General features: G+C 48.0%; 1 protein-coding gene across 2 annotated transcripts in view; it reads left to right on the top strand.

Moving 5' to 3' along the window:
- The first annotated feature begins 335 nt into the window (after positions 1-335).
- LOC144600059 (short transient receptor potential channel 7-like) overlaps positions 336-19194 on the top strand; it is an 83438-nt gene continuing 64579 nt past the window's right edge. For both annotated transcript variants that reach the window (XM_078411426.1, XM_078411425.1), the window contains exon 1: positions 336-737. In XM_078411426.1, the coding sequence (XP_078267552.1) occupies positions 532-737 (206 nt within the window). In that variant the 5' untranslated portion in view covers positions 336-531. The remainder of the gene's footprint in view (positions 738-19194) is intronic.

Below are 19194 nucleotides of genomic sequence, written 5' to 3'. Positions count from 1 at the left end.
GGAGGAGAGAGGAGGAGAGGGGAGGAGAGAGGGGGAGAGAGGAGGAGAGAGGGGGAGAGAGGGGGAGAGAGGAGGAGGAGAGAGGGGGAGGAGAGAGGAGGAGAGAGGGGGAGAGAGGAGGAGGAGAGAGGAGGAGAGAAGAGGAGGAGAGAGGGGGAGAGAGGGGGAGAGAGGAGAGAAGAGGAGGAGAGAGGAGGAGAGAGGGGGAGAGAGGAGGAGGAAAGAGGGGGAGAGAGGAGGAGAGAAGAGGAGGAGAGAAGAGGAGGAGAGAGGGGGAGAGAGGAGAGAAGAGGAGGAGAGAGGAGGAGAGAGGGGGAGGAGAGAGGAGGAGAACAAGCTGCAGCCAAGTTGCTCCAAGCGGTGACTGAGTGGGTCAGACGGCGTCTCTGGTGGTAGAGGGGATAGGTGACGTTTTGGGGGTTGAGACCCTTCTTCCAGACTGAGGTACCAAGGGCGTTTATATATCAACCCCGAATGTGAAGAGAAGCCATCAGAAGTCCAGGACATGTGAAGGCGGGACCAGAGCCGGCCATGTCCATGTCGGTGAAGGCGGCGAGGAACAATGTGGTGCGGAGAAGCCAACTCAACGTGTCGGGACCACGACAACAACCCAACGAAGAGGCTGACGTGGAGATGGAGCAGGGAGACGGCGGCGGCGGCGGCGGCGATGGCGCCAACTCAGAGCAGGAGCAACAGCAGGAGCAGCAACAACAACCACAACAACAACAACAACGCAGGTGAGTGAGTGTCCGAGCCCCCAGGACTCTCCCCACTCACCAAACTTTGTTTCCCCGCTTGTTTTAACGCTAGAAACGCAGCACAAAAACAAATCGTAGACCATTATTAAACGAACTTTACAATTTTGAAAGACTTGGGTGCAATGATTTTTTTCAAACAGGAGACAAAAACTTATTCGATAAGTCTATTTGGCATTTTTTGATTTTTTTGAGAGGGGGAAAAAAAATCGAATTAAGATACCAAAAGTGTAGATACAAAAAGCTGGAGTGACTGAGCGGGTCAGACGGCATCTCTGGAGGTAGAGGAATAAATAGGTGACGTTTGGGGTTGAGACCCTTCTTCAGACTGAGGTACCAAGGACATTTATTCACAAAATGCTGGAGTAACTCAGCAGGTCAGGCAGCATCTCTGGAGGTAGAGGAATAAATAGGTGACGTTTGGGGTTGAGACCCTTCTTCGGACTGAGGTACCAAGGACATTTATTCACAAAATACTGGAGTAACTCAGCGGGTCAGGCAGCATCTCGGGAGAGAAGGGATGGGTGACGTTTCGGGTCGAGACCCTTCTTCAGTACCAAGGACATTTATATATCAACCCGAATGTGAAGAGAAGCCATCAAAATCAAAATCACTGACCTGTCTTAACTGCTGAAGAAAACAACTCGTGATTCATTTTCGTCCTATCTAAACGCACAGGCTTTCCGCCTAAATGTGTTTGGTTGAAAATAATCTGGTTCAGACGGTATTGGAACGGGTTTTCAAAAGGCGAATCCTTCATATTCAGGTTCAGTTTTGGGGGTGGGTGGGAGAGTCAAGCCAGAGCTGCCACCTGCCGGCCACCAGCCGTTCGATCAACTTGATCAGGAGCCGATCGGTTTCCTTTGTCCCCCCCCCACCCATCATCGATAGTGCAGCAGGTAGGTAGGCACAAGGAGATCTGAGCTCGATTGCCGCACATTTATCTGTAACTGGGAGAATTAGAGAACTTTCCCCGCTCCTGTTAAGTGCAGGAAGGAACTGCAGATGCAGGTTTAAATCGAAGATAGGCACAAAATGCTGGAGTAACTCAGCGGGACAGGCAGCATCTCTGGAGAGAAGGAATGGGTGACGTTTTGACTGGTGCTGAGTCTGGAACTCAGTCTGAAAGAAGGGTCTCAACACGAAATGGGACCGGGGAAGGGGAAGGGAGGGGAGGAGGGGAAGGGAGGGGGAGGAGGAGAAGGGGAAGAGCGAGGGAAGGGGAGGAGGGGGAGGGGAAGGGGAAGGGAGGGGGAGGAGGGGAAGGGGAAGTGAGGGGGGAAGGGAAGGGGAGGGAGGAGGGGAAGGGGAGGAGGGGAAGGCGATGAAGGGACGGGGATGAGGGGAAGGGAGGGGGAGGAGGGGAAGGGGAAGGGAGGGGGAGGAGGGGAAGGGAAGGGAGGAGGGGAAGGGGAAGGGATGGGAGGAGGGGAAGGGAGGGGGAGGGGAAGGGAGAAGGAGGAGGGGAAGGGAGGGGGAGGAGGGGAAGGGAAAGGGAGGGGGAGAAGGGGAAGGGGAAGGGAGGGGGAGGATCGGAAGGGGAAGGGATGGGGAGGGGGGGAAGGGAGGGGGAGAAGGGGAAGGAAGAGGAGGAGGGGAAGGGGAAGGAAGGGGAGGAGGGGAAGGGGGAGGAGGGGAGGGGGAGCAGGGGAGGGGTAGGTGGAGGAGGGGAAGGGGAGGGGAGGGGGAGGGGGAGGAGGGGAAGGGGGATGAAGGGGAGGGGGAGGGGGAGGAGGGGAGGGGGAGCAGTGCAGGTTTGGGCCCAATGGGTCCCCTTGATCTAGTAGTTTGATAAATAGATTCTCACTCTGCTAAAGGCAAATGACTTATGTCACAAATATTGGAAAGGTATTAGACAAAGGCCATTTGTGCAAGTCCAGATTGGCTTCTCCTTGACTCTGTTGCAGTGAAGCAAGTGGCTTCTGTTGAAATACTGCACTTCAAATTGGTTGAACTGTTATTTGATTGGGATATTGTCTGTATGCATATTATGAGAAGCTTGCAACATATTTCATGGTGAGTTGTGCTACTTGCTAGTTTGTTCATGAAATTCTGGCTGTCTTCTGAATCCAGGATCAATGTGCAGTTGTCAAATAACCAATTATTGGACATGTGATCTACTGCCCTTCAAGGTGACATGGAAGACGGAGATTGGGCCAGTTCTTACTCAGCGAAGATTAACAATTTGATGTCCAAGTTAGACCTCTTCTCCTCCAGGCCCCTGTTGACACTTAACCATGTAAATCTCATTGGGAACCAAAAAGATTGACTCATTATTTAGGAATAAAATTTGTCCCATTTGGTCAGAAAATTCTTTAATCAAACACATCATCCTAATGTAGACACAAAATGCTGGAGTAACTCAGCAGGTCAGGCTGCATCTCTCAGGCAGAAAAGGAATAGGCGATGTTTTGGGTTGAGACCCTTCCTCAAACCTATTCCTTTTCTCCAGAGATGCTGCAATCCAGAGACCCAGAGTTACTCCAGCATTTTATGTCTATCTTTGGTGTAAACCAGCATCTGCAGTTCCGTCCCACACACGTCTTCCTAATATTCGAGTGAGTCCTTGATGAATAAGCAGTGAAAAACGTTCTAAAGTGCCAGACTGTCAATTGTGTTTTAATTAGTTTATCTTTAGCAATGACCTGTGTACATTTGGAAGTCTTCAAAAATTCATCTAAAATTCTGTGCTTGCGTAGATGAGGCCTTCAGACTCAGTTAGAAAATACATACAGATCTTTTAGTTGCTTTGTTTTGAGACATGCATGACTGGATTTCTAAAGTCCTTCGATTACTTGATGATCTAAAAGGAGTAGCACAACAGAACCCTAAAAATTCAGCTGTGGCATATACAACTAACATTTGCCAGATGTTACTTTCCAGTACTGTCAGGGCAACATTAAATTATTTAATGTGCTTTAAAACCGGCACAAGAATAGCAGAGGAAATTAAAATCTACTGATCGTTCATGCACCAGTTCTGAAGTTAGCATTCATTTCAAAAAAAGTTCTTCAATATTTTTCCTTCACAGCAATATCACACTATCTAGAATTTATTGCAAACCTCTGCCTTCACTTCAGTGCAAGCGCCATTTGTATCCCAAGGAAACCTGCAAGTAACAGGATTGCGTCATGAACTTCGTTGAAATTATGTGGCTGTTAAGGGATGCTCCTCCCCAGCACATTGCGTAACATATTTATATTTCTTTTGCACTACTGCGAGTTAACGAAAGTTTCCTGAATTTGTTCAATGATGAATTGACTGAGACCACTTTAAACATTGACTTAGGCACAAGGAACTGCAGATGCTGGTTTACAAAGACAACGCTGGAGTAACTCAATGGGTTCAGGCAGCATCTCTGGAGGACATGGGCAGACAATGTTCTAGGTCTGGACCCTTTTTGAATTTCTAAAGGATCCAACCCCTGAATCATCACCTATCCATGTCGTCCAGAAATGCTGTCTAACCTGCTAAGTTGATCCTTTAAACATTCTCTTCCTGTGCCATCAATATACCTTGGCTACAGCACACGCCAACTATAACATGTTCCGCACACACGAATAGAGACATAGTTTAGTTTGGAGATACAGTAGGGAAACAGGCCCTTCGGCCCACCGTGATCCTGCTGACCAGCAATCCCCATACACATGCACTATCCTACACACCGGGGACAATTTACAATCTTTACCAAAGCCGCTTAACCTTGTTCGTCTTGAGCGTGGGAGGAAACCGGAGTACCCAGTGAAAACCCATACGGTCACGGGGAGAACATACAAACGCCATACAGATAGCGCCTGTGGTCAGGATCGAACCCGGGTCTCTGGCACTGTAAGGCAGCAACTCTACCGCTGCTCCACCATGCTGCCCGATCTTTGAAACATCGGAATGAAAATGGGAAAATCACAACCACTTTCACCTAGAAGCAGTCGGCACATCAAGATGTAACCAAGTCATTCTCCAAGTTACATACCATCCTGACCCAGACATGGATTGGTGTTGTCTTTCAGTTGCTGGATAATTCCAGAACATCTTCGGACATCAGTGTACGAGTGCACACCAAATAGACTGCAGTTTAGTTTAGTTTAGAGATACAGCTTGGAAACAAGCCCTTCGGCCCACCAAGTTCGTGTTGACTAGTGATCCCCCGCACACATACACTATCTTACACACACTAGGGACAATTCACAATTATAATAAGCCAATTAACCTACAAACCTGTAGGTCTTTGGAATGTTGGAGGAAACCAGAGATCCCTTAGAAAACCCACGCAGTTCACGGGGAGAACGCACAAACCTGTATAGACAGCACCCGTAGTCAGAATTGAACCTGGGTCTCCACATAATCGTACGGATAATTAAAATAGCTATTTGGTGGTGGCATAGCACAAGGTCATGAATACAATTTCAAAAGTTTCCTGGTAATTATGTTTATGGTTAGTTTTGTCCTGTAATTGAACAAATTCCTTCTTAAAGCACCCAAACAATTGTTTAGATCAAACTGTCCTCCTGGCCACACTTGCAGGATGAAACAGGTGAGAATGCCTTCACAATATGCATATTCCTCCTTAAAAAGGGTGGAACAGGAAAGGCTCTGAGGAGCTGCTGTGATTAATATATACAAGCTGCCTTGCTATTAACCCTAGTTTTGTTTGAACCAGTTTATAAATTCGAGCAAAAGAATAAGGTGTTGTGCAGGAAATTCTGTACAACATTCACTGAGTCAGCCAGCCGTTCAACAGATTGAGGTCTGATCAACAGTGATCTTTTTTAGAATGGAGATTAGCTTTGAGAAACTAGGTGTCCGCCTCTCATTTCTTGTTTTCTAATCTCCTAGATCTGTGCTGCAGAAACTGACATCAATCTAACAGTCTGTCCAAGTCACATTTGTGGCTTGTAGCACTTTAATATCAACTAGAAATGTATTTAATGGCGACCCAAACTTTGATGTTGAAGTTTAATTAAGTTCCAAGTAGGAACATTACTATAAATAATTAATATGCTTAACCAGAAGCCATTTTTATGTCGGCACAATTACTAATGAATATTGCAGTGAAACAGATAGACCAAAAGTAAAACAGCTTAAAATGATTTACAATTATAGAATTTATTATTACGTACCGGTAATGCAACTCCAGAATATATTTGTCACAAGATTCAACCTTACTTCGGTTTCTCATTATTTGTCACATTAAACCTTACTTCAGTTTCTCATTATTATGCTAATTAAACTTCATAACTTGTGACCCGTTTTTTAAAGTATACAGTGGATGATTTATTTGGGGTGAATTAATTTGTAAAATGGCACTTCATTTTCGGTATGAAGTTCACGGTTATATTTCATCTGTAGTGTAAACTAGTGAATGCATTTCCAACAATAAAAAGATAGTCAATGGAGTCTGGAGAAGCTAAACGCTCCTACAAGAAATACAATATTTCTAAGGAAATACAAAGACTAGGTTGTTACAATTCTGTTAAAATATATATAAATGGCTGCCTACTCATCAAGAGCACCACTAGAATGATGCAGAGTAACAAGACTTTGCACAGTGGGACAAGAAACCTCATCTGCCACTATGACAATCATTCCATCAATAAGATCGCCTTATGGCGAGTCGTAGGCGAAGTACGTTGAGGTAGACGTTTATTATAACATTAACAACCGTGACAATCAACGCATCAAACGACAGACAACCATAAATCTTACTGTCTCCGCTGGAGGACTAAACGAGACTCCTTCGTTCCCTTTACCTGCGTACCACCTCACCTGGTCTACCAATCAGAGGGTTCGATGGCCTGGACCAATCCCTGTGTCCCTACATGACCCCCCCCCCCCAGAACCCTCGGTGCGGTACCGGGCAGGTGCCCGGACCACCCGACCGGAGCGGGTGCGGAGAGGGGAGGGGGGCCCTGCCGGGGGTGGGGACAGGGAAACCGGCACCGCGGGAGGAGGGGAAACTGCCGGAGCCAGAGGGGGCAGTGGCAAGGAGACCGGGGGAAGCGGGGTCCCGAACGGGGGCAGCGAGGGGGAAAACTGCTGTACAGGAGCCGCGGCCGGAGGGCGGCCTCTGCGAGGAGGTTGAGCCACTGTGACGGGCTGGTCTGGGTCCAAATAGGCAGGCTTAAGGCGGGACACCGAGACGACCTCTTGTCTTGTACCCACTTCTAACGTGAAGGTGACTGTGCCTCTCTTCACTACCCTGAACGGACCCTGGTAAACTGGTCGGAAAGGGGGGCGGTGGGCATCTATGCGCCGGAAAACGAACTCGCAGTCGCCCAAAGCCGGCGGGACGTGTGAAGGGGGATCCCCACGATGAGAAGCAGGGACCGGGGCCAGGGACCCCACCCATGCTCGGAGTGCAGCTAAGAGTGCTGTCATGGAGGGAGGGGGGGTGGAACACTGGGGGAGAACGTCGCCTGGTACTCGCAGGGGCGAGCCATAGACCAGGTCTGCCGAGGAAGCTCCGAGATCGTGCTTTGGAGCCGTGTGGATACCCAGGAGAACCCATGGGAGCTGGTCGGCCGAGTCGGGGCCGGACAGGCGGGCAGTGAGTGAGGCTTTAAGCTGCCTGTGGAACCGTTCCACCATCCCGTTGGCCTGGGGGTGATAGGTGGTGGTTTGTTGTAACCGGGACCCGCACAGCTGGGTCAGAGCCACCCACAGGGATGAGGTGAATTGGGCGCCCCGGTCGGTAGTGATGACGTCCGGGACGCCGAAACGGGCAATCCAATTTAGCGCCAGAGCCCGCATGCAGGAGGCTGCTGAGATGTCGGACAACGGGAGCGCCTCTGGCCACCGGGTGAACCGCTCGACTACCGTGAGGAAGTGGGTGTAGCCCCTGGAGTGGGGTAACGGGCCGACGAGATCTACATGGATGTGGAGGAATCGGACTGCGGGGATCGTGAACTGCTGGATGGGGGGCCGAGTGTGTCGGTGGACCTTGGAGGTTTGGCACGGAATGCAGGAGCGGGCCCAGGAGGCCACCTGCTTCCGCAGCCCGTGCCAGACAAATCGAGCCGCAATCAGAGCCGAAGTGGCCCGTATGGACGGGTGTGCCAGGCCATGAATAGTGTCGAAAACCTGGCGCCGCATGGAAGTGGGTACTACCGGGCGGGTGCGCGGCAAGGAAATGTCGCACCAGAGTTTAGTACGCGTGGGACCACAGGCTACCTGTGCCAACCGCAACCCCGAGGTGGTGTGGGGGTACAGGGAGGGGGTGTCTTCCAGGCGCTGAGCCTCCGCGAGCTCCTGGAAATCCACCCCGGAACTTACCTCGGCAACCGGGGAAACCGCCGGTCTGGACAGGGCATCCGCGACGGCGTTTAGTTTTCCCGCAATGTGCAGAACGTCGGTGGTAAATTCCGAAACGTAAGTGAGGTGTCGCTGCTGGCGGGCCGACCACGGGTCGGAAACCTTCGAAAAAGCAAACGTCAGTGGCTTGTGGTCAGTGAAAGCCACGAAAAAGCGACCCTCTAAAAAATAGCGAAAATGACGGATCGCCAGGTAGAGGGCCAGGAGCTCTCGATCAAAGGCACTGTAAGCTATCTCGGGGCGAGTAAGCTGGCGGCTGAAAAAGGCCAAAGGGTGCCAGAGGCCGTTAACCTGCTGTTCTAAGACGCCCCCCACCGCCACGCCGGAGGCATCGACGGTGAGGGCAGTGGGGGCAGAGGAGCGCGGGTGGACGAGCATGGTGGCGTTCGCGAGGGCCAGCTTGGCTGCTGCGAAAGCCGCGTCGGCAGCAGGGGACCACACGAGCTCGGTGGGGTTACTCGCGAGGCATTGGAAAAGGGGGCGCATGATCCGGGCTGCAGCCGGGACGAAGCGGTGTTAAAAGTTTACCATCCCTACAAACTCTTGTAACCCTTTGATAGTGACGGGGCGGGGGAAGGAGCGCATAGCAGCCACCTTCTCGGGCAAGGGAACGGCACCTGCCTGTGTGATCCGATGGCCCAGGAAATCTACTGAGGATAGTCCGAATTGGCATTTGGACGGGTGTAGGATCAGACCGTGGTCCAGCATCCTTTGGAATATGGAGCGCAGGTGGGACCGGTGTTCGTGAGCCGACCGACTTGCCAAGAGAATATCGTCCAGATATATGAATACAAAAGGCATACCCCGACCCACATGATCCACAAGGCGTTAGAACAAGCGCCTGGGCGGCGTTTGTGAGGCCGAAAGGCATCCACAGCCACTCGAAAAGCCCGAACGGGGTGATTGTGGCGGTCTTAGGAATGTCTGCGGGGCGAACCGGGATCTGGTGATACCCTCGGATTAAGTCCAGTTTTGAGAAAACCGTGGCACCCTCTAGGCTCGCTGAAAAATCCTGAATATGCGGGATCAGGTATCGGTCAGCCGTGGTGATGGCGTTCAGGCGTCGGTAATCGCCACATGGTCTCCACCCCCCAGATGCTTTTGGGACCATGTGTAACGGTGAGGCCCACGGGCTGTCTGACGGGCGTATGATCCCCAGTCGTTCCAAAGTGAGGAACTCTTCGCGAGCGACTGCCAGCTTATCGGGAGGTAGGCGTCGGGCTTGGGCGAAAACAGGCGGTCCCTCCATGGGGATGAAGTGTACGACTCCGTGCTTGGCAGCAGGTGTGTCGAATCGCTGGACTAGGAGCTCCGGGAAATCAGCGAGTATCGCAGCAAACGGGTCGGAGGTCGTAGTGACGGCCTGGACGGTCGGGGTGGATAACACGGAAACTGAAGGAGCGGGGGGGTCAACGCTACTGGACGACGGCTGCAGGGTCTTCCTGCGGACGTCAGGGATTAACGCGAAAGCCCAAAGGAAATCCGCGCCCAGGATTGCCTGGCCTACATCTGCGATGATGAAAGTCCAGTTGTAGGTCCTGGAACCAAAGGACAGGGACATGTCCCGTGTTCCATAGGTACGGACAGGGCTGCCGTTGACCGCAATGAGTGGGGGGCCGGTCTTACCTGATTGCGCTTCTTGGCAGGATGGAGGCACAATGCTGACGATCGCCCCGGTGTCCACGAGGAAAACGGTACCCGTATGTTGCTCCGCCAGGTAGAGGCAATGGTTCTGGCCGATCGAGATTGCCTCTACATTTGATCGGCCGAGGCATTTCCCGAGAACGTGCAGGGGCTTCTACAGTTGCGTGCCGCTGCTCCCCATCTTCTATGAAAGAAACACCAGCCACGCTGGTGTGTTTCTGTGTCGCGGGCCTGCTTCAAAATGGTCGACGTAGCAGCTTGGCGGGCTTTTTGAAAAGTGGCGGGCGGATGGGCGCCATCTTGGCCGCGCGGTCGGTCGCTCACCTGTGTTGAAACCCGATTTACTGACCCGGGGCACCTCGCCTTTGCCGCGACCAGTGCGTCCGCCTTTTCTGCAAAATCCATCGAGTCCCCGAAAGTAACGTCTGCTAGGACTACGCGGACGTCCTCTTGCATCTTTTCGTGGAATGCCTCTTCGAACATGAGGCATTTGGTGTGTTCTCCCGCTAGAGTCATCATCTCCGTCATGAGGACCGACGGCGGTCGGTCCCCGAGCTCAGGTAAGTGCAGGAGTGTGCTGGCCCGCTGTTGTTGGCTGCGCCCGAAGGTTTTCAGCAGCAGCGACTTGAGGCCCGCATACTTATCGGTTTCTGGCGGGTCGGTGACGTACTGTGCGACCCGTGCGGACGTTTCCGACGGCAGGACGCTCAGTAGGTGGTAGAACCGGGTCGTGTCCTCCCGTATTCCCCGGAGGTGGAACTGTGCCTCCGCTTGAGCGAACCACAGGCGTGGTTGGTGGGCCCAGAACGGGGGCAGATGAACGCCGACTGCGTTTGGCGTCGATGCCTCCCGTTGGGACATCATGGTGATCTGTGATCACGTCGGGGTCACCACTATGGCGAGTCGTAGGCGAAGTACGTTGAGGTAGACGTTTATTATAACATTAACAACCGTGACAATCAACGCACCCCAGGAAAGAGAGTTTGTAGAGTGCCTTCGAGATGGATTCTTAGAACAGCTTGTACTGGAGCCTACCAGGGAGAAGGCAATTCTGGATTTAGTGTTGTGTAATGATCCTGATCTGATAAGGGGACTAGAGGTAAAAGAGCCATTATGAGGCAGTGATCACAACATGATAAGTTTTACTCTGCAAATGGAAAGGCAGAAGGGAAAATCGGAAGTGTCGGTATTACAGTATAGCAAAGGGGATTACAGAGGCATGAGGCAGGAGCTGGCCAAAATTGACTGGAAGGAGGCCCTAGCAGGGAAGACGGTAGAACAGCAATGGCAGGTATTCCTGGGAATAATGCAGAGGTTGCAGAATCAATTTATTCCAAAGAGGTGGAAAGACTCTAAGGGGAGTAAGAGATACCTGTGGCTGACAAGGGAAGTCAGGGACAGCATAAAAATTAAGGAGAGGAAGTATAACACAGCAAAGAAGAGTGGGAAGACAGAGGATTGGGACTCTTTTAAAGAGCAACAAAAGTTAACTAAAAAGGCAATACGGGGAGAAAAGATGAGGTACGAGGATAAACTAGCCAATAATATAAAGGAGGATAGCAAAAGTTTTTTTAGGTACGTGAAGAGGAAAAAAATAGTCAAGGCAAATGTGGGTCCCTTGAAGACAGAAACAGGGGAATTTATTATGGGGAACAAAGAAATGGCAGACGAGTTAAACCATTACTTTGGATCTGTCTTCACTGAGAAAGATACACACAATCTCCCAAATGTTCTAGGGGCCGGAGAACCTAGGGTGATGGAGGAACTGAAGGAAATCCACATTAGGCAGGAAATGGTTTTGGGTAGACTGATGGGACTGAAGGCTGATAAATCCCCAGGGCCTGATGGTCTGCATCCCAGGGTACTTAAGGAGGTGGCTCTAGAAATAGTGGAAGCATTGGAGATCATTTTTCAATGTTCTATAAATTCAGGATCAGTTCCTGTGGATTGGAGGATAGCAAATGTTATCCCACTTTTTAAGAAAGGAGGGAGAGAGAAAACGGGTAATTATAGACCAGTTAGTCTGACATCAGTGGTGGGAAGATGCTGGAGTCAATTATAAAAGACGAAATTGCTGAGCATTTGGATAGCAGTAACAGGATCATTCCGAGTCAGCATGGATTTACGAAGGGGAAATCATGCTTGACAAATCAACTGGAATTTTTTGAGGATGTAACTAGGAAAATTGACAGGGGAGAGTCAGTGGATGTGGTGTACCTCTACTTTCAGAAAACCTTCGACAAGGTCCCACATAGGAGATTAGTGGGCAAAATTAGGGCACATGGTATTGGGGGTAGGGTACTGACATGGATCGAAAATTGGTTGACAGACAGAAAGCAAAGAGTGGGGATAAATGGGGCCCTTTCGGAATGGCAGGCAGTGACCAGTGGGGTACCGCAAGGTTCGGTGCTGGGACCCCAGCTATTTACGATATACATTAATGACTTAGACGAAGGGATTCAAAGTACCATTAGCAAATTTGCAGATGATACTAAGCTGGGGGGTAGTGTGAATTGTGAGGAAGATGCAATAAGGCTGCAGGGTGACTTGAACAGGTTGTGTGAGTGGGCGGATACATGGCAGATGCAGTTTAATGTAGATAAGTGTGAGGTTATTCACTTTGGAAGTAAGAATAGAAAGGCAGATTATTATCTGAATGGTGTCAAGTTAGGAGGAGGGGGAGTTCAACGAGATCTGGGTGTCCTAGTGCATCAGTCAATGAAAGGAAGCATGCAGGTACAGCAGGCAGTGAAGAAAGCCAATGGAATGTTGGCCTTCGTAACAAGAGGAGTTGAGTATAGGAGCAAAGAGGTCCTTCTACAGTTGTACCGGGCCCTGGTGAAACCGCACCTGGAGTACTGTGTGCAGTTTTGGTTTCCAAATTTGAGGAAGGATATTCTTGCTATGGAGGGCGTGCAACGTAGGTTCACTAGGTTAATTCCCGGAATGGCGGGACTGTCGTATGTTGAAAGGCTTGAGCGATTGGGCTTGTATACACTGGAATTTAGAAGGATGAGGGGGGATCTTATTGAAACATATAAGATAATTAGGGGATTGGACACATTAGAGGCAGGAAACATGTTCTCAATGTTGGGGGAGTCCAGAACAAGGGGCCACAGTTTAAGAATAAGGGGTAGGCCATTTAGAACGGAGATGAGGAAGAACTTTTTCAGTCAGAGAGTGGTGAAGGTGTGGAATTCTCTGCCTCAGAAGGCAGTGGAGGCCAGTTCGTTGGATGCTTTCAAGAGAGAGCTGGATAGAGCTCTTAAGGATAGCGGAGTGAGGGGGTATGGGGAGAAGGCAGGAACGGGGTACTGATTGAGAGTGATCAGCCATGATCGCATTGAATGGCGGTGCTGGCTCGAAGGGCTGAATGGCCTACTCCTGCACCTATTGTCTATTGTCTATTGTCTATTGCATCAAACGACAGACAACCATAAATCTTACTGTCTCCGCTGGAGGACTAAACGAGACTCCTTCGTTCCCTTTACCTGCGTACCACCTCACCTGGTCTACCAATCAGAGGGTTCGATGGCCTGGACCAATCCCTGTGTCCCTACAGCCTCGTGTCTTTGCATTCTACTATGTGGTTCTCCCCCTGTGCTCAATAGGATGGTCAGAATAGATCTGGCATGGATTCCTTGGATCAAATGGTCTGTTTCTGTGGCATTTCTCCTGCATAATCCAGAGACGTGCCATAATTATAGAATTGTATTATTCATCACTATACCATGCAATGTCCTATTCCACCATAGGAAATTCCACAGTGGCTTCTTGGTCCCAGTTGAGGTGTGGGACCCTTGATTCTATGAAGGGAGGGAAACAAAGCAAGAAATGCAGGCTACTTAGTTTAACATTTAGCAGAGAAAAAAAGTTTGGGACTATTGTTAAAGATGTTGTAACAAAGCAATTGGAAAAAGTGCATTATTTTGGATAAAGAGACTGGGATATAATGGAGGTCCTCTCCAGAGAGAAGACCAAGTCCGCAACATTCAAGTCAAACGATCCCACGCAATACAGGAAATCAATGTATGGCCTTTGCACATCCATCAAGGTGTCTAATGGGGATTCTGGACCAAGCTAGAGCAAACAGTTTCCAAAATAAGAAATGGTTACCACAAATGAATAGTTTTCTGATTGATGAGATATAATGAATGATGTGTCTCAGTGCTGGAGCCACGATCTATCACAATTTATATAACTGCCTTGGATGGAAGTACCAAAGGTGTAGTTTTTTGCTGACATCTCAAAGATGAATAGTAAAAGCAAGTTGTGAATAGAAGAGAAGATCTGGCATAGACACAAGATGCTTGAGCAACTCAGCGGGTTCTTGGTTCTTGGATTCCTGGTCCTCCAAAATATTCCAAGTGGAATTTAAACTGGAGTTGGATCACTGGGTTTTAATACTTACGGTTTAACCTCATGCCGGCCGAGCAGAGGGTGTGTGAGGGGGGCGGTGGGAGTGGCTTATTGAGGCAGATTGGGAGTGTGAGAGGCCGCTGGCAGCGGCAGGAGCAGGGTGTAGGTGCGTCAGGTAGCATCTCAGGAGAAAAGGAAATGGAGACCCTTCTTCAGACTGAGAGTCGGGGAGAGGGAAACTAGAGGTATGAAAAGGGGCGGAACAAATCAAAGCCAGCACCGATGACAAATTAAAGGTAGAGCCCACAATGGTCCATTGGTGGCTGTTGAGCTGATAATGAAAGGGTACGAGGGAGAGGGAGAGGGGTTTACTTGCAATTAGAGCAAACAATAATCATACCGCTGGATTGTCAACTGCTCAAGCTAAATATGAGGTGTTGTTCTTTCAATTTGCGTGTGGCCTCTGACACCGGATGAGGCTCAGGACGGAAAGGTCAGTACGGGAATGGGAAGGGACTCAAAATGTTTGGCAACTGGGAGATTACATCGGCCAAAGTGGACTGTGTGCAGAAATTTAGCTGAGACCTCTAGTTTCCCCCTCCCCTGACTCTCAGTCTGAAGAAGAATCTCAACCCAGGATGTCACCTATTCCTTTTCTCCATGCTGTCTTAGGAAAATGTGCAAACTCCAAATCGACAGAACGGGGTCAAGATTCAACCCAGATCACTGGTGCTGTGAGATGGCAACATTACCAGCTGCACCATTGCATCATCCCCATTTCTTTGGTGCCTCAGAAAGGGCAAAATCGGAGGATGCTTGAATCGAATGAGTTTGCAGATGATAAATACTCTGGATTCCAAATCTAGCATGGTAAATACATTGCTAGATAATGAGGTCCAAAAAATGAGCCAAATAATCTTACACAAAAATGATCAAATTAATTTAGTTACAAGCGATGTAATGAGAAAAGTAGACACTCCCTAGATTACACGGGAGCTTTGTTCCTGCGGCATTGATTGAAATACATATTAAGGAAAATGCAGGTATCACAAAATGCTGGAGTAACTCAGCAGGTCAGGCAGCATCTCTGGAGAGAAGGAATAGGTGACGTTTCGGGTCGAGACCCTTCTTCAGACTCAGTCTCTCCAGAGATGCTGCCTGACCTGCTGAGTTACTCCAGCATTCTGTAATACCTTCGATTTGTACCAGCATCTGCAGTTATTTTCCTACTTAAGAAAAATGCATCTCCCCAATTAATTCAAGACAGGTCAGCTGGGAATAAACTCTTACAATAAATAAAATGTAATCATTTCTATTTTTTTCTCAAAAATTGAACATTGTACGAACAAATATTACAAGAATATAGAGTCCGAAGAAGTCCCCTGATATGAAACATCGCCTAGCCATTGCTTCCACAGATGTTGTAGAAAGGAACTCTGGCTGCTGGAATACACTGAAGATAGACACAAAGTGCTGGAGTAACTCAATGAATCAGGCAGCACCTCTGGATAAAATGGATGGGAGAGGTTTCGGGCCTAAAGGGTCCTGACCCGAAATGTCACCCATTCTTTTTCTCCAGGGATGCTGCCTGACCTGCTGAGTTACTCCAGCCCATTGCGTTTTAATCCTTTGAACTTGTCTGTCAGCCCTCCAGCTCCACGCATCTCCAGTTCCCCCCCTTTATCAATTTCACTTCATCAGCTATTTCCTTCTAAAATATAAGTCTTGCACTCAAAAGAATTACAGCCTGAAACCAAAATTAGCCAATATCATACTTGAAAGTTCTTTTTTTTTAAATTTAAAGTAATTCAAACAGAAATATGTTTTTTTTAAATTAGTATTTCAAGTCTTTTTTTCCATGAAAGAAATGGATGAACCATTTTGGAAAAATGCATTAAATTCACAGAGTTTGAATTGAATGAAATGAATACCAGCTAATCAGAAGCTTCCCACATATAGAAATCACTGAAAAAGAAATCTTAATGTTTTCATTGTGAATAAAGTCTCAAGTAAATGCCATTGCTTTTCTTCCAAATGATTGCAAAGAAACACAACTATTGCTAATCACAAGACTGGTTAAAAATCCAAGTAGCTCACAATTAGAAAGTGTCAACATTTTAAATAGGAAATTTGCCCAAATTAAATTAAAACTTCTACATGTTGCCAAGCCTTTCTCAGAGGGAAAGAAAGTAAAGAAAACTCAGGAAATGTGGAGGTTGCGAATTTACGTCACTTCAAGTTAAAACAAAAACTTTGCATGACCATACACTCATAACTAGTGGACATGACTCCTTGATCCTGAGAGCCTATTTAAGTGAGACATATCTTCAATATCCTTGGGATAAAATATAATATTGAAGTCTGGCCTTTTGAAATGGATTCCGAGGTTATTTTGTACTATATTTCCTTTGATCAAAATATTGCCCAGCCTTGACCATTCAACAAAAGATTGAATTATCATTGAGAAATGGGTTTGGACATCAATTATGATGATGTAGATTGATGCATATCCAAAATCAATATGAAAGTTAACTTGTTAGGAAATGTACATTGATGTAGCTTTGATATTTCTTTGTGTCAGAGTAAGAAATAGAGTTATTCTGAGAGCTGTACACGGTTGATAACAAAACAAAAAAAACTTGGTCAGTTAAAATTTCAGATTACTTTTGTGCATTTTATTCAATGCGAATTATACTCATTTTAGTCAGTTTAATTTTAATTGTGCTTGACTTTTTTTAAGCTACTGCTGAAAATAAGTCCTACATTGAATAGAAAATGTGCATGCATTAAACAGCAAGGTTTCACTTTAGGATAAATGGAAAGGATCGAGCTAAGAATATAAAAATACTTGATGGGAAGATAATGATTTTGCATAAATATAACTGGAGTTGGAAGCCTATTGTGTAGCCAGTAAGAATATACAGTGAAAGGTCCTGGCCTGAAACATCGCTTACGTTTTCCTCCAGAGTCACAGAGTCAGAGTGATACAGTGTGGAAACAGGCCCTTTGGCCCAACGTGCCCACACTGGCCAACAATGTCCCAGCTACACTAGTCCCACTTGTCTGTGCTTAGTCCATATCCCGCCAACCTGTCCATCGATGTACCTGTCTAACTGTTTCTTAAACGATAGGATAGTCCCAGCCTCAAATACCTCCTCTGGCAGCTTGTTCCATATACCCACCACCCTTTGTGTGAAAAAAATTACCCCTCAGATTCCTACTAAATCTTTTCCTCTTCACCTTGAACCTATGTCCTCCGGTCCTCGATTCCCCTACTCTGGGTATCAACCCGATCTATTCCTGTCATGATTTTATACACCTCTACAAGATCCCCCTCTCATCTTCCTGCACTCCATGGAATAGAGATCCAGCCTACTCAACCTCTCCCTGTAGCTCACACCCTCTAGTCCTGGTAGCATCCTCGTAAATCTTTTCTGAACCCTTTCAAGCTTGACAATATCTTTCCTATAACATGGTGCCCAGAACTGAACACAATATTCTAAATGCAGTCTCACCAACGTCTTATACAAATGCAACATGACCTCCCAACTTCTATACTCAATACTCTGACTGATGAAGGCCAAAGTGCCAAAAGCCTTTTTGACCACCTTATCTACCTGCGACTCAACCTTCAATGAACCATGCACCTGTACTCCTAGATCCCTCTGCTCTACAACACTACCCAGAGGCCTACCATTTACTGTGTAGGTCCTGCCCTTGTTTGATGTCCCAAAATGTAACACCTCACACTTCTCTGTATTAAATTCCATCAACCATTCCACCACCCCCCCCTGGCCAATCGATCCAGATCCTGTTGCAATCTTTCACAACCATCTTCACTATCTGCAAAACCACTCACTTTTGTATCATCAGCAAACTTGCTAATCTTGCCCTGTATGTTCTCATCCAAATCATTGACCAAAGAATGAGGCACACCACTAGTCACAGGCCTTTAGTCAGAGAAGCAGCCTTCTACCATCACCCTCTGCTTCCTTCCATGGAACCAATTTGCTCTCCATTCAGCCATCTCTTCTTGGATCCCATGCGATCTAACCTTCCAGAGCAGCCTACCATGCGGAATCTTGTCCAATGCCTTACTGAACTCCATGTACACCACATCCACAGCTCTGCCCTCATCAACTCTTTTTGGTCATGTCTTAAAAAAAAATCAGATTTGTGAGACACGACCTCCCACGTACAAAACCATGCTGACAATCCCTAATCAGCCCTTGCCCATCCAAATGCCTGTATAACCTATCCCTCAGAATACTCTAATGACTTTCCAACTACAGATGTTAAGTTCACCAGCCTATAGTTCCCAGCATTTTCCCTGCAGCCCTTCTTGAAAAGTGGCACAACATTTGCCACCCTCCAGTCCTCCGGCATCTCTCCTGTATTTAAGGACGACTCATAAATTTCAACCAGGGTTCCCGCAATTTCCTCTCCATATCCCGCAGTGTCCTCGGATATATCTGATCAAGCCCTGGAGATTTGTCTACCTTCATACATGACAGTACTTTCAGTACTTCTTCGACAGTAACACTGACTGCTCTCAAGACACTTCCACTGACTGCCCCAAGTTCCTCCATCCTACTGTCTTTCTCCTCGGTAAATACAGAGGAGAAATACTCATTGAGGACCTTGTCCATCTCCTGTGGCTCCACACAGAGGTGACTGCCTTGATTCCTGAGAGGTCCCACACTCACTCTCTATTTACCCTTTTCCTCCTTATGTATTTATAAAATCTTTTGGGATTGTTCTTAATGCTACCCGCCAGAGCTATCTCCTGGCCCCTTGTTGCCCTTCTGATCTCCTTTTTCAGTTTACTCCTTAGTTCCTGAAACTTCTCTAGGGATGCCCATGATCCCAGCTGCCTATATCTGTCCCATGCATCCTTCTTGTTTTTGACCAACGCCTCAATTTCCCTCTTCAGCCAAGCTTCCTTACATTTGCCTGCTTTGTCCTTCACTCTAACGGGGATGTACATATCCTGAGCTTTCATCAGCACACTTTTAAAAACATCCCACTTGGCCGATGTTCATTCCTCCTCAAATAACCTGCTCCAGTCCAGAGATGCTACCTGACCCACTAACTTACTCCAGTGTCCATTTGAAGAGGTTTGGAAACC

This window comes from Rhinoraja longicauda, chromosome 14 (genome assembly GCF_053455715.1).
Source record: "Rhinoraja longicauda isolate Sanriku21f chromosome 14, sRhiLon1.1, whole genome shotgun sequence".
NCBI lineage: Eukaryota > Metazoa > Chordata > Chondrichthyes > Rajiformes > Arhynchobatidae > Rhinoraja > Rhinoraja longicauda.
The sequence above is the reverse complement of the archived record's forward strand: the minus strand, read 5'-3'. Positions and strand labels throughout refer to the sequence as shown.